Here is a 13,029-nt window from a genome sequence, read left to right as displayed (position 1 = left end):
TCCACTTTATCGCTTGATCAACCTTCAGCATTTCTGAGTTGCCTAACACCCGAGGCCAAAATGCGCGAGAATAAGCAAACGCTTCTAAATTAAAATTTGTTTTTCAGCTACATCTCTGACCCCCACTCACCCTCCCTTCATCATTATTTTTCGAGGCAATTAAACAATTAAACCAAAGGTTCCTCAATTCTGGTGGGTGCGCGCGCTGTGAGCGCAGTACATTTCAGCACCAGCCTCGGGGACAGAGACGCCATTGTTAGGTTGCTGTTAGGTGCCGTCGAGTCGTTCGGACTCAAAGCGACCTTATGTACAACAGAACGAAACACCGCCCCGTCCTGCGCCATCCTCACAATCGTTGCTATGTTTGAGCCCATAAAGGAGGGGAGAAAAAACCCAAACCCGTGCCTTTTCGTCCACTGTCACCACTAGAATCGCTCCCGAGGCAGGTGTCCCGGGGTGCTGGGGAATCAAGAGGGCTTCTATAGGCACTCACCCAAAACATTTCCCAAATAAAACGACCAACTAGCCACTCCACCTCTTTTCATTAAGGTCCTCCTCAGCGCGGAACGTCTCTGCCGGGGAAACAGCAAATGCTCCGCGACCTACACATGAAAAAGTGGTCCCCCAGGAACCTCCCATTGCCTCAAGCCAGAGAGATCAGAAGACCCCGGGCCCCAGGAGACCCTCCAACTGTTCCCCATGGGTTGTCTAAAACTCTCCTTGGGCAGGCTTTCCCAAGGCTTGGTGGGGAGGTGGGGGGGGGTCCCGGTGGCGGAGCGCCCGGAGGAGCCCTGCACTCGCCGGCGCGAGTCCCTCGGGTCGCAGACGCCCAACGAACGCACGCATCGGCTTCTGCTTACCTGCGCGGGCGCCGCCAGGCGAAGCGAATGCCCAGATAATTACATGTATTTTTTCCGCGTGTTCCCGCTTAGATCTTGACGACAACACAAGCCACACAACCCATTTTCTAGTTCCAAAGACTTTCCAGCCCGAGTTTCCTTTTGTGCCGGATAGCCCCGGGATCGGTGGGGCGAGGGGCTGCGCTGTCCGCACAGACAAACTCAGGCCGGCTTCGCCTCTTTTCTCTCGGACCGCGGCTCCCCGAGCGGGGTCCCCCTCCGTGCCCGGGCTCCCCCGCCCCCTGGGCCCCGACCCCGAGGGGCTGCGCCCACTTACCGGAGCCGGGCGCCGGGCGCTGCAGGCAAGGAGAGCCGGCCGCGGGCGCCGCTCATACGCGGGCTTTGTCTCCGGCGCAGTCCACGCGGGGGGCGGCCAGGCCCAGTGGCATCGCTCTGGATCCGGGCGCGGCGGCGGCGGCGGCGGCGGCGCGCGAGCGGGCGGGGCCGCGGGGCTTCCCCGGCGCCGGGTAGTCCAGCTCGGCCGCGCTCGGCGCCAGACGGGCTCGCCATGGAAACGCGCGCCCCGCGCTCGGCCGCCGCCCCGCCCCCGCTCTGGGCAGGGGCGCCGAGGGGGGAAAGACTCCGAGCGGGTAGGGGCGAGGCTGCCGAGCCCACTCCTCGCCCAGCTCGGCTGCCCCGCTTGAGAATGAAATCCACCCCCAAGCAAGAGCAGTGGTGTTTTCAAATCTCCCTCGGCCGCCCGGAGGAGTAGGGGCCATGCCCGGCCCGGGTAGGGAGCGGTGACCCCTCGACCCCCGCCTCCATTACTCCAAGTTGGTCGCGCCCACTCGGCAGCGGGGTCTCGCCCTGCGCGCGGGAGGGGCCGGGAAATCCCGCCCGCCGCCGTCACTGGTGCGTCATCGGGGCTCCCGCTCCGGGGCTCCGCGCCCTCCCCCGCCCCGCGCCCAGCCTGGCTCGCGCCCGGGAGCGGTGCCCGGACCGCAGCCTCCCGCGTTCTCATCCTCGCTCGGGGACGAGCCGGGCTGCGGCGCAGCCAGCTCCCCCCCTCCACCAAGAAGGCACAAGCCGCCTCTCCCCAAGGGGGACAGAGCGGAGAAGTGCTCAAGGCCTACAAAAATCCACATGGCATTGTCTCCAGTTGGTGGGCTGGGGCGAAGGTTGATGCTGACGTTGCTAAGTAACGGGGAGACGGAGGGACAGGCCAAGCCAGCCCCCCGCTTTTAGGGGGTGAGAGCGGGAGGCAGGCGCAAGGGGACACAGAACAGCGATCCCTCGGCTCAGCGCGCGCTCTCAGGATCCTGGAGGGCGGGATGTTGTTGTTAAGTGCCGCGGAGTCGGTTCCGACTCACAGCGACCCTCTGTACCACAGGTTTTCACGGGTTAATTCTTTTCAGAAGTGGACTGCCGGGTCCTTCTCCTAGTCTTAGTCTGGAAGCTCCGCTGAAACCTGTCCGCCATGGGTGATCCTGCGGGTATCTGAATACCGGTGGCATAGCTTTCAGCATCACAGCAACACGCAAGCCCCCACAGCACGACAAACTGACAGACACGTGGGGGGAGGGAAGGATAGAAGATTTCAATATTCGTGGTGAACAGAAAGCTGTTTCCGAGGGAGAAATCCCAGTTTTTAGGTAGCGACTGCTCTCCAGGCCTCAACCGTTTTGAACAGAAAGCGTCTTGCGAATTTTTTTTTTTTTTTTTGCGATTAGAGACGTTTAAAACCTCGTAGTGACTATAGGCCCCTCCCTTTAGAGAAAAACAGTTCAACCTCCGATTCCCTGTAAAATGCTACAAAACCTTTGGAAAGGAGAAACAACAACCAAAAAAAAAAAAAAAAAAAAAACATTTCAAGCAGTATCAGTAAGATTCGTAGGGAAAGGAGGCCAATATTATGTCCTTTATGAAAACAGCAGCAACAAAATTATGGTTGTCGATTCGGAAATATCCCTTTGAACATCTACGTTCCTCATCCTCACCCACCACCAGCAACTGTTCCTGGCCCTAAATGGCACAAGGAGTACTTGTTTCTTAGCTCTCTGATCTCCACTGATTTGACATTTGCCGGCAGACGAACGTGCACCTCAGCAGAATGTGAGCGTCTAATAGAATGCAAACGCAGATCAGAAAGGCCCATTAGGGGCCGGCATGCATGGAGTTTTTGACAGCTCCCAAGAGCCCATTTAAGGCACAGAATTAAACCTATGGTAAGTGACTAAGCCACTAAACATCCACAGGACTCACTTTTTTTTTTTTTAAAAGTGAGAAAGTTGTATGGGTACTGCATTTAAAACTCAACAAGTCCAAAACTAAACTTGTTATTTTCATCTGTATTTCTTTTATGGTATTATCCAACTGGTTGGCATGCGGCAGAATCCTCTGTCTTCTCTCACCCCAAGTCCCAATCTCAACCAGTTTATCAATTGCATGGGAAGTCACTATCTACTTCCAGGTATCTTACTTCCTTTTTCACCTTTCTGATTATTACTCTATCCCTTCAAGGTAAGATTATTTCCATTTTAAAGAGTAAGAAGCACTTAGTCTAAGCCAGTGGTTCCAGAGTGGTCCCAGGACCAAAAGTATCAACATCACCTGGAAAGTTGTTAGAAATGCAAACTCTCAGGCTCCATCCCAGACCTATTGAATCAGAAAGTCTGGTGGTAGAGCTCAGCAACCTGTGTTTTAACCGGCCCTTCCGATGATTTTGACTTTGCCCATCTCCCAACATCACCCAAGACTGCTCCAATAACCTAACAGTCCAGGACACTGGATATCAGTTTTCCTTCCTTTATCCCTAGTGTTATGGATAGAATTTTATTCCCCCAAAGTATCCATCAGCTTGGCTAGTCCATGATTCCCAGGATTGTGTGACTGTCTACTATTTTGTCATCCGATGTGATTTTCCTATATGTTGTAAATCCTATCTCTATCATGTTCTTGAAATGGGATTAGTGACAGTTATGTCTACAAGGTTAGGTTGTGTCTTAAACCATTCTCTTTTGAGATATAAAAGAAGTGAGCAGAGAGACACCGGGACCACCTACCACCAAGAAAAAAGAGCCAGGAGAATAGCGCATCCTTTGGACCTGAGGTCCCTGAGCTGAGAAGCTTCTCAGCCAGGGGAAGATTGATGACAAGGACCCTCCCCCGGAGTCAACAGAGAGAGCAAGCGAACTCCTGGAGCTGGCACTCTGAATTTGGACTTCTAGCCTCCTGGACTGTGAGAAAATGAATTTCTCTTTGTTAAAGCTATCCACTTGTGGTATTTCTATTACAGTAGCACTAGATGACCAAAACACCTAGTAATATCCCTTGTTCTGAAGTCTTCCTTGTCAGATATTAATATAGCCACTGCAGATTTCTTATTCGTGTTTGCACGATGTATCTTTTTCCATACTTTGATTTTTAACCTGTCTATATCTTTATTCTGGAAACTCTGGTGGTGTAGTGGTTAAGTGCTGTGGCTGCTAACCAAAAGGTCAGCAGTTTGAATCCTCCAGGCACTCCTTGGAAGCTCTATGGGGCAGTTCTACTCTGCCCTGTAGGGTCGCTATGAGTCGGAATTGACTCGACAGCAGCGGGGTTTGGTTTTGGTTTTTTATCTTTATTCTTAAGGTAGGTTTCTTATAGACAGCATAGAATTGGATATTACTTTTTTATTCAATCTGGCAATCAGTGCCTTTTAATTGGAGTGTTTAGGTCATTTTTGTTGTTGTTGGGTGCTATCCAGTCAGTTCCAACTCATAGCAACCCTATGTACAACAGAACGAAACACTGCACAGTCCTGCACCATCCTCGTAATCGTTGCTATGTTGCAGCCACTGTGTCAATCCATCTTGTTGAGGGTTGTAGAGTAATGCTGTTCAGCTATATGCATCCCCTCTTAATGGAGGCAGTTTTGCTCTTCCCTGAAGTATGCTGGGGATGAGCTCGGGATAAACTCAGGCTAAGATACAAGGCCGGGAGTGGCATGACTGGGCTGGTGGCCAGGGCTGAGGAATGCCTTATAGACAAAAAGAAAAACACCTGGGCCGGGATGTACAGTCCCTGGAAGTGCTGGCTCCTAGGGACTTGGAAGAAAGGTAAGCCTTAGCCCCAGCTGGAACTGTATATAAGCTGTGTCCCTTGCTCGGTGGTAGCAGAGTGCTACTCTGGTCCAGCCGCCACCCTGCACTGTCCTGTAAGTTCTCCGAATAAACTGTGTGTCCTAATAGCTGGTTCCAGAGTCTTTCTTTGGTCTCTTGGCTATGTGGCCAGGTCCAGATGCTTCTGGGTTATCACTCAACAATTTGTGAGCCAGCCAGGAGACCGAGGAAACCTCTGTGAGCACCAGACACATGGTGGAGAAAGGGACTATGATGGAAGGAATCCCAGGATGGCCCTCGTCCTCCATGTGGGGAATAGGGTCGCTGCTATCTTGGATAGCTGGAGCCCACTGAGTGAGTACCAGGATGCCCTGAAAATACCTAAGGACATTGAGGATATGCTGCCTCAGTTAGTAGCCTCAAAGCGAAAGCAAGATTGCTACACCACAGCAGCTAGTGTAGGGTGGCTCCTCCCACCCTTGAGAGGGACAACCCACACAGAGCTAGCTGCTAGGACCCAAATTAGGCAGCTGGAAGAAGAGCTGCAACTGGAGGATTTGGGTGCTGCACATTCTTCCTCCACCGAGATGTTAGTGCCCTGTTTGCAGGAGCAGGAGGCTATGGCGGAGGCCCTTGCATGCCAGCTAGCCAAGCTGAAGGGGAGGAAACTCCCCAAAGGGTTAGGGCAGTAATGGCCAAGCCCGACTAGGACCCTAAGAACTGGGACCCGTGTGAAAGCTGCACCTCCTCTTCAGAGGAAGAATGGTTGCTGAAATAGAAGTCCTTGTACTGGCTGCTCGGCCAGTCATCACTACTAAGACTAAGGCTTCGAAGCCCAGGCCCCCAGGAGTGGAACCGGATGATATCCCCGTGCCTGAATGGGTGAATCACATGACTATGAGAGACTATACCACTGCCAAGCTCATAGACCTGGGGACTAGATTCCGTCAGGAAAGTAGGGAGTCAGTGGTGGGATGAGTCTTCAGATTGTAGGACTTTGGTGTGGAGTCATCCATAAGGGTGTAGAAATGTCTAAACTGACCAGTGTCACCTCACACCCCTCCCTGAGGCAGCACCTCTATGGAGCTGTAAATCAACACCAGGAGATATTGCTCTTCCATTTGGCATTCTGGGCATGTAAAGAGGCTTGGCCCAATGAGGGCGACATCGCTGCGTCACCCCTGTGGTGGACAGCCATGGAGGAGCTACAGGATATAGTCAGAGAGCTTGGAATGAAGCATGCCATCTATGCTGAGCACTTCAGAGGGCCTGATAATGAGCTCTTTACAGCAGGAATGAAGGATGCCATCCTCCAGTCAGCCCCAAGCCAGTGGTATGGGGCTCTGGTCTCCATACCTAGACCTTCAGGTAGGACAACCGGTAACCACGGTAGCACAAGCAATAGCTGATCTGGGGGAAACAGAAGATTAGGCACAGAGGGGCCAGCGCAGCGGTCAACTGAGATGTACCTAAGGAGAAACTGAAAAAGGAGACAAAACACCCCATCCACCCTGCAGGCAAATGTGGATAGATTTAGTGGAGACAGGGAGTCCCCTTGAAAGAATAGACAAACAGCCCAACGCCATCCTGGTAGACCTGTGGCAAAAACTAAAGCCTCGTCAAAGGTTCCAAAAGGGTGCTGACCAGAGAGGAAGAGAGGAGGCCAAGCCTTCGGCTCCCCCCACCGAGGGGTGGGAGCCTCCCTTGACCCTCAACTAGAGCTGTGGCCAAGGTGTCCCGCAGGTGCAGGAAGCCCTCAGTGGGGTGAGGGCTGACTGGAGGTCACACATTGAAATGATCATACACTAGACCCCCATTAACAAGAAACATGGTGGACATTGGAGCAGAATGCAGCCTTATTTATGGTAACCCGAATAGGTTCAAGGGACCACTAACAGCTATTGATGGATATGGGAGCAGGGCCATTGGGGTGCGCCAAATCAAATTAGTGCTGCAGATGGGAAGGTTACCCCCAAAGGCCTACCAGGTATACATAGCCCCAATACTGGAATACATTCTGGGCATAAATATCTTGTCGGGGCTGGAGTGCAGATCTCCGTGGGCAAGTTCCACCTGCGAGTGAGAGCTGTAAAAGTGGTCGTGAGAGGTAATGCCAAATGGTCCCCTGTGCAGTTGCCCTCCCGGCTTCAGGTAGTGGTCCTTAAGCAATACCACCTCTCTGGCGGGCACCAAGAAATCACTGAGACTATGCACGGGCTGCACTGAGTGGGGATTCTGAGACCAGCCAAGAGCCCCTTCAGTAGTCCTGTCTAGAGAATGGTGGTAGACTACTGAGAACTGAACAAGGAGACACCCCTTTGTTTGCAGCTGTACCCTACATCGCCCAGATGATGGGACAAAAGGGGAGGTGCTGGGCATTTATCATTTTGTGCTTGACTTGGCTAATACTTTCTTTAGCATCCTTCTGCACCCAGACAGCCAAGACCAGTTTGCCTTCAGCTGGGAAGCGAGGCAGTGGACTGTCACCGTGCTCCCACAAGGGTACTTGCATAGTCTCACCATAGACCATGGCACAGTTACTGCTGACCTCAAGCGGTGGACTCCCCCTGCCGAGGTGGCTGTATTCCGCTATATTGATGATGTCATGCTGACCTCTGACTTGTTTGCTTCTTTGCATACTGCAGCTGGTGAGGTAGTCACGCACCTCCAGTCACAGGGATGGGTGGTGAACGAGGGAAAAACTCAGGGGCCTGGCTTGTAGGTCAAGTACTTGGGTGTTAATCTGGTCAGGTAAGACTCAAGTAGTGCCCGAAGTGGTGATAGAAAGATCCAAGCCTCCCCCCGCCCAGAAGCTGTGAAACAACTGAAGGCATTTTTCAGGCTCCTCGGGTACTGGCGCCCCTTCATACCCCGTTTAACCCAAACCCAACAGCCCCTATATAAGTTAGTGAAGAAAGGAGCAGTGTGGGACTGGGAGACAAAGGAAGAGGAGGCCCTCCAGCAGGCGAACATTGCTGTAAAACAAATACAGGCCTTGGGAGTGTTAGTGCAGGGTCAGACATGTGAATTGGACATAGCCTGTTACCCTGAGGGGTAGGGGTGGGGCCTGTGGCAATGGCAAGGTAAAAAGAGGGTGCCACTGGGATTTTGGTCCCAGTCGTGGCGAGGAGCAGAAGCTATGTACAGCATGTTGAAGAAACAGTTAAGCACAGTGCGTATTGCCCTACTGCATGTGGAAAGTGTCACTAAATCGATGCCTATCGCCATCTGAACCTCCTACCCAATAGCCAGCTGACTGCGAGATACCTCCTCCAAGCCAAAACCAGGCAGTGCCTAAACACAAAGTGCCGCTAAGTGACATGCATGTCTACAGCAACGTAGCACCCTGTAGCCGAGCCCTCTGAGGGAAGAGTTGCATACTGTTTTAGGCTGGGTCACATATACCATCGTGGCCAATGGTGGCCAAGAAAAGTTCTCCCCACCCCTCCCAAACTCCCATCTTTCGTGCAGGAAGGATAGGGCCCTATACCCCACCAAGCCTGGTATACTGGCGGCTCATCTAGAGGGAACTCCTGTTGGTGGAGGGCCATTGCGGTCCAGCCTGCCACTGAAAGTATCTGGATGGATGAAGGAGTGGGCGAGAGTAGACAATGGGCCGAATTAAGGGCTGTTTGGATAGTTGCCATGCACTAGCCAGACCCCATAGTCATTTGCACTGATGTTTGGGCTGTATACAAGGGCCTCACCATGTGGCTCCTCCAGTGGAAGGTGCCAGACTGGAAGACAGTAGGGAGGGACCTGTGGGGGGCTGACATGTGGAAGGGCATGGCAGAGGACTGCCCAGCATGTCAGCCACAATGTACCATGTGTCGGCTCATTCCCCTTGTATGCCACCAGGGAATGAACAGGCTGATGCTCTTGCCAGACCATGGGCTTTAGAATAGGCACCAGTGGAGGATGTGGCCATCTGGATACATCGGAAGAGTGGATACTGATGACAGCAGGCCCTCTGGGCCCTGGCCAAAGAGATGGGGCTGCCACTCTGCTGCTCAGACATCATTCAGGTTTGTCAACAATGCTCCACATGCCAACTCACCAACCCCCGACCTCTCCCCTGTGCCCCTGGAAACATACCCCGGGCTGCGACTCCAGTTTGATGATGGCAAATCAACTACAATGGCCTGATGCCTGCGTGAGGGATGTTATGCACTTACTTACGTAGACACCGCAACTGGCTTGCTTCAAGCCTCCTCACGCAGGTGGGCTTGGAAAGTTAGGCACTATGTATAACTACCCTACTGACATAGACAGTGATCAAGTCATGCACTTTACTGGACATGAGGTGCAAGAGTGGGCCAAGGAGCATGACATACACTGGCACTTCCACTTGCCCTATAATCCCATGGCAGCAGGTCTCACTGAATGCATGAAGAGCCTCTTAAAGCGCCAGCTAAGGCAAGAAATGCAAAGCTTCAAGGGATGGACTATGAGACTCACCACTGCCCTCATGGCTCGGTACACTGTATTTGCTTGTCATCATCTGACCTCTGGTTCTTGGGATGTGAGCCAGCAGACTGCTACCTGGCCTGCAGATGTTGGGATTTGCCAGCTCCGGTAGCACTGTGAGCCAGCAGCCTCCCGTCAGACCTGCCAATTTTGGGTTCGTCAGCCCCTGCAACCACGTGAGTCAGGAGAAGCCTCCAGCCTGACACCTGACCCACAGATTTTTGGACTTACCAGCCTCCACAGGTGTGTGAGCCATTTCCTTGAATTAAATCTCTCTCTCTGTATTTCTACCACTCGTCTGTCAGTTGGTTGTACTGTGGTGGCTTGCATGTTCCTGTGATGCTGAAGCTATGCCTCTGGCATTTCAAATGCCAGCAGAGTCACCCATGGTAGCAGCAGTACATGGACAGGGAACTGCCAGAAATTCAAGTCAGATTCTGAACAGGACATGGAGCAAGGGATATCACTGCTGATGTCACAAGGCTCTTGGCTGAAAGCAGAGAATACCGGAAAGTTGTTTACCCGTGTTTTGACTGTGCAAAGGCATTCGACTGTGTGGATCATAACAAATTATGATGTGGATAACATCGCAAATAATGTAAATTCCAGAACTCTTAATTGTACTCATGCAGAACCTGTACATAGACCAAGAGGCAGTCATTTGAACCGAACAGGGGGATACTGCATGGTTTAAAATCAGGAGAGGTGTGCATCAGGGGTGTACCCTTTCACCATACATATTTAATCTGTATGCTGAGCAAATAATATGAGAAACTGGGCTATATGAAGAACACAGCATCAGAACTGGAGGAGGACTCATTAACAAACTGCGATATGCAGATGTCACAACCCTTCTTGCTGAAGGTGAAGAGGACTTGAAGCACTTACTGATGAAGATCAAAGACTACAGCCTTCAGTATGGATTACACCTCAAGATAAGGAAAACAAAAGTCCTCACAACCGGGCCATTAAGCAACATCATGATAAATGTAGAAAACATTGCAGTTGCCAAGGATTTCATTTTACTTGGATCCACAATCAACGCCCATGGAAGCAGCAGTCAAGAAATCAAACGATGTTTTTACATTGGGCACATCTGCTGCAAAAGACCTCTTTAAAGTGTTAAAAACCAAAGATGTCACTTTGAGGACTAAAGTGTGCCTGATCCAAGCCAAGGTATTTTCAGTCACCTCATACGCACGTGAAAGCCGGACAATGAATAAGACTGAAGAAGAATTGCTGCATTTGAATTATGGTGTTGGTGAAGAATGATGACTATACCATGGACTGCCAGAAGAACCAACAAATCTGTCTTGGAAGAACAGCCAGAATGCTCCTTAGAAGCAAGGATGTCAAGACTTCATCTCATGTACTTTGGACATGTTATCAGGAGGGTCCAGTCCCTGGAGAAGGACATCATGCTTGGTAAAGTATAGGGTCAGTGCAAGAGGAAGACCCTCAACAAGATGGATTGACACAGTGGCTGCAACAGTAGGCTTAAAGCATAACGATGATTGTTAGGATGGCGCATGACACTGGGCAGTTTTTTATTCTGTTGTACATAGGGTCACTATGAGTTGGAACCAACTTGATGACATCTAACAACAATTGTGTATATTTATATGTATATGTTTCTCTGATTTTGCTCCTTTAGAGAACTCAGCCTAAGACAGGTAGCTTCTGCAGCTGGTCCTCATTGATTATTCTTCTTAAGTGTCCATTGTGCACTTAAGCTCATTTAATAAAATTTTCATTGCAGATGTTGTTGGTTTATTTCTAGAAGTTCCATTTATTTTTTTTAAAATCTTCCATTTTTTCGTTATGTTCATATTTTCCTTCAAACCTTTGAGCAGATTGACTGCATTTATAATAGGTATTTTAATATTCTTACATGTGAATTCTATCATTTCCTTTCTTGGTCTGTTTCTATCAACTGACTTTTCTTCTGTTCTGGGTGACATTCTTCTATGTCTTGGAATGCCTGCTAATTTTTTGTGGGACACTGGGCATTGTATATATATGTTGTGTGCCTGGATTTTGAATCTTCTTTTAAAGGGTAGGAACTTTGTTCAGGTAGGCAGTTACTCATTGGTCACTTTGATCCTTTTGATGGTTTTTATGGCTTGTACCCTTTATTCTAGGGCTAGTTTAGCTGTCCTAAGGTGTGGCTCTTCTGGGGTCTCAATGGAATGCCTGTGTGTTCAACGAAGTCTTTTCCCCTCTGGTTAGCTGGACCTCAAATGTGTCTTGGCCCTCTGTGAGCTCTCAGAATTGTTCAGTTTACAACTCCCTGGACATTCTTTACTCAGATCCCTGAAATTTTATCTTATGCAGATAGGGATAAGCAGAAACCTGGGTCTCTGATACTGTGCCACAAATTCTAGTTTTTCAGCCTTCACACAAGATTTCTGTACCCTTCTTAGGATCCCATGTCTGCACTGTGCCTTTTAAGTGCTTCCAGGCATAAAGCAGAGGCAGTCACATGACTCACTGTTTGCGTCTCTTCTCCAGAGAACACAGTTATATCGCTGCCTGTTTTATACTCCCTGAAAATCTTTTTTTTTTTCATATGTATCTCCGGTTTCCCAGTTGTTTATGATGGCAGGATAAGTCTGTTCCCAGTTTTCCCAAAGTGGACAAAAGCAAAGTTCCTGGCCTACCTCTTAAACATTATTTTCCCTGTCCTCTCACTTGTACCTTAGGTCTCTGACACACTGACCTGACCACTTCTGACAACTTCCAGTTTGTGCTTTTTTTGTACTCCTGTCTTGACATCATTGGTTTTCTTCTACCCTGACCCAAATCTGGTAAATCGTTTTCTTCAAGATTCAGCTAAATCATTTCTTTGGGAAACCTGGACTGACTGCTTCTTTTCTTCCCATTTTTAGTCACTTTGACCTGTAGATCCTCTAATATAAAATTTACTTCATTGCAATACATTTTTTTTTTTAAACACATCTATTTCCACTATTCTATGAGTTCTTTGAGAGCAGACTCGCTGTCTTACACATTTTGTGTCTGGTACGATGTAGAGACTCGAAGTGTTAAAATGGACGAGTGACCAACTCTGTTGTTAATGGCCATCAAGGAGAACCATGTATTTATTACTTTTGCTCAATTTTAAATCTTTTTAAAGGTTTGGCAAAGTAGTGTGGCATATAACCAGCCCCACTTAGGAGGAAAATTACAAAAAGCAGAGCCTTAGCCTTTTCAGCATCATTCCTGGATGAAGTTTCCAAGGATCAGTGGATAGAGGGGTAATAAAAAACTACAAAATACTGTCTGATATGGAGTGATTTCCCACACAGAGAAAGTATAAGGATTACTAGATTGAAAGAGACTGATTGTTTCTGGCACAGTTCATGCCTGATTGATAACCAAACAGGCTCGAAATAAGCTTTTTTTTAGTGGATCTATAAAGAGCTAATCTTTGAAAGGACACGTATATGCAACTCTGTCATTCTTACTTCTATTTTAATATTTGTACAAGAAACACCCTGAGATAAACATCTAAGAACTGTGGTCTATTAAAACTGAAGACCGGAGAAGAGTAAGCTACTCTTTAGGGGAGTCAAATAGGTTTACTCTGAGGTAGGGTGTTTCTTAGCAAAGAAGAAACT

At 49.6% G+C, this 13,029-nt stretch overlaps 1 protein-coding gene across 2 annotated transcripts in view; it reads right to left on the bottom strand.

Moving 5' to 3' along the window:
- GNG4 (G protein subunit gamma 4) overlaps positions 1-1,260 on the bottom strand; it is a 101,823-nt gene extending 100,563 nt beyond the window's left edge. The window contains exon 1 of one of the 2 annotated variants that reach the window (XM_049868692.1): positions 1,177-1,260. In XM_049868692.1, coding sequence (XP_049724649.1) covers positions 1,177-1,232 — 56 coding nt within the window. In that variant the 5' untranslated portion in view covers positions 1,233-1,260. The remainder of the gene's footprint in view (positions 1-1,176) is intronic. The other variant, XM_049868693.1, reaches the window with a different exon arrangement.
- Positions 1,261-13,029: the final 11,769 nt, after the last annotated feature.

Source organism: Elephas maximus, chromosome 24, assembly GCF_024166365.1.
Source record: "Elephas maximus indicus isolate mEleMax1 chromosome 24, mEleMax1 primary haplotype, whole genome shotgun sequence".
Lineage (NCBI taxonomy): Eukaryota > Metazoa > Chordata > Mammalia > Proboscidea > Elephantidae > Elephas > Elephas maximus.
Note: the sequence above shows the minus strand (reverse complement) of the source record. Positions and strands in the feature narration are given on the sequence as shown.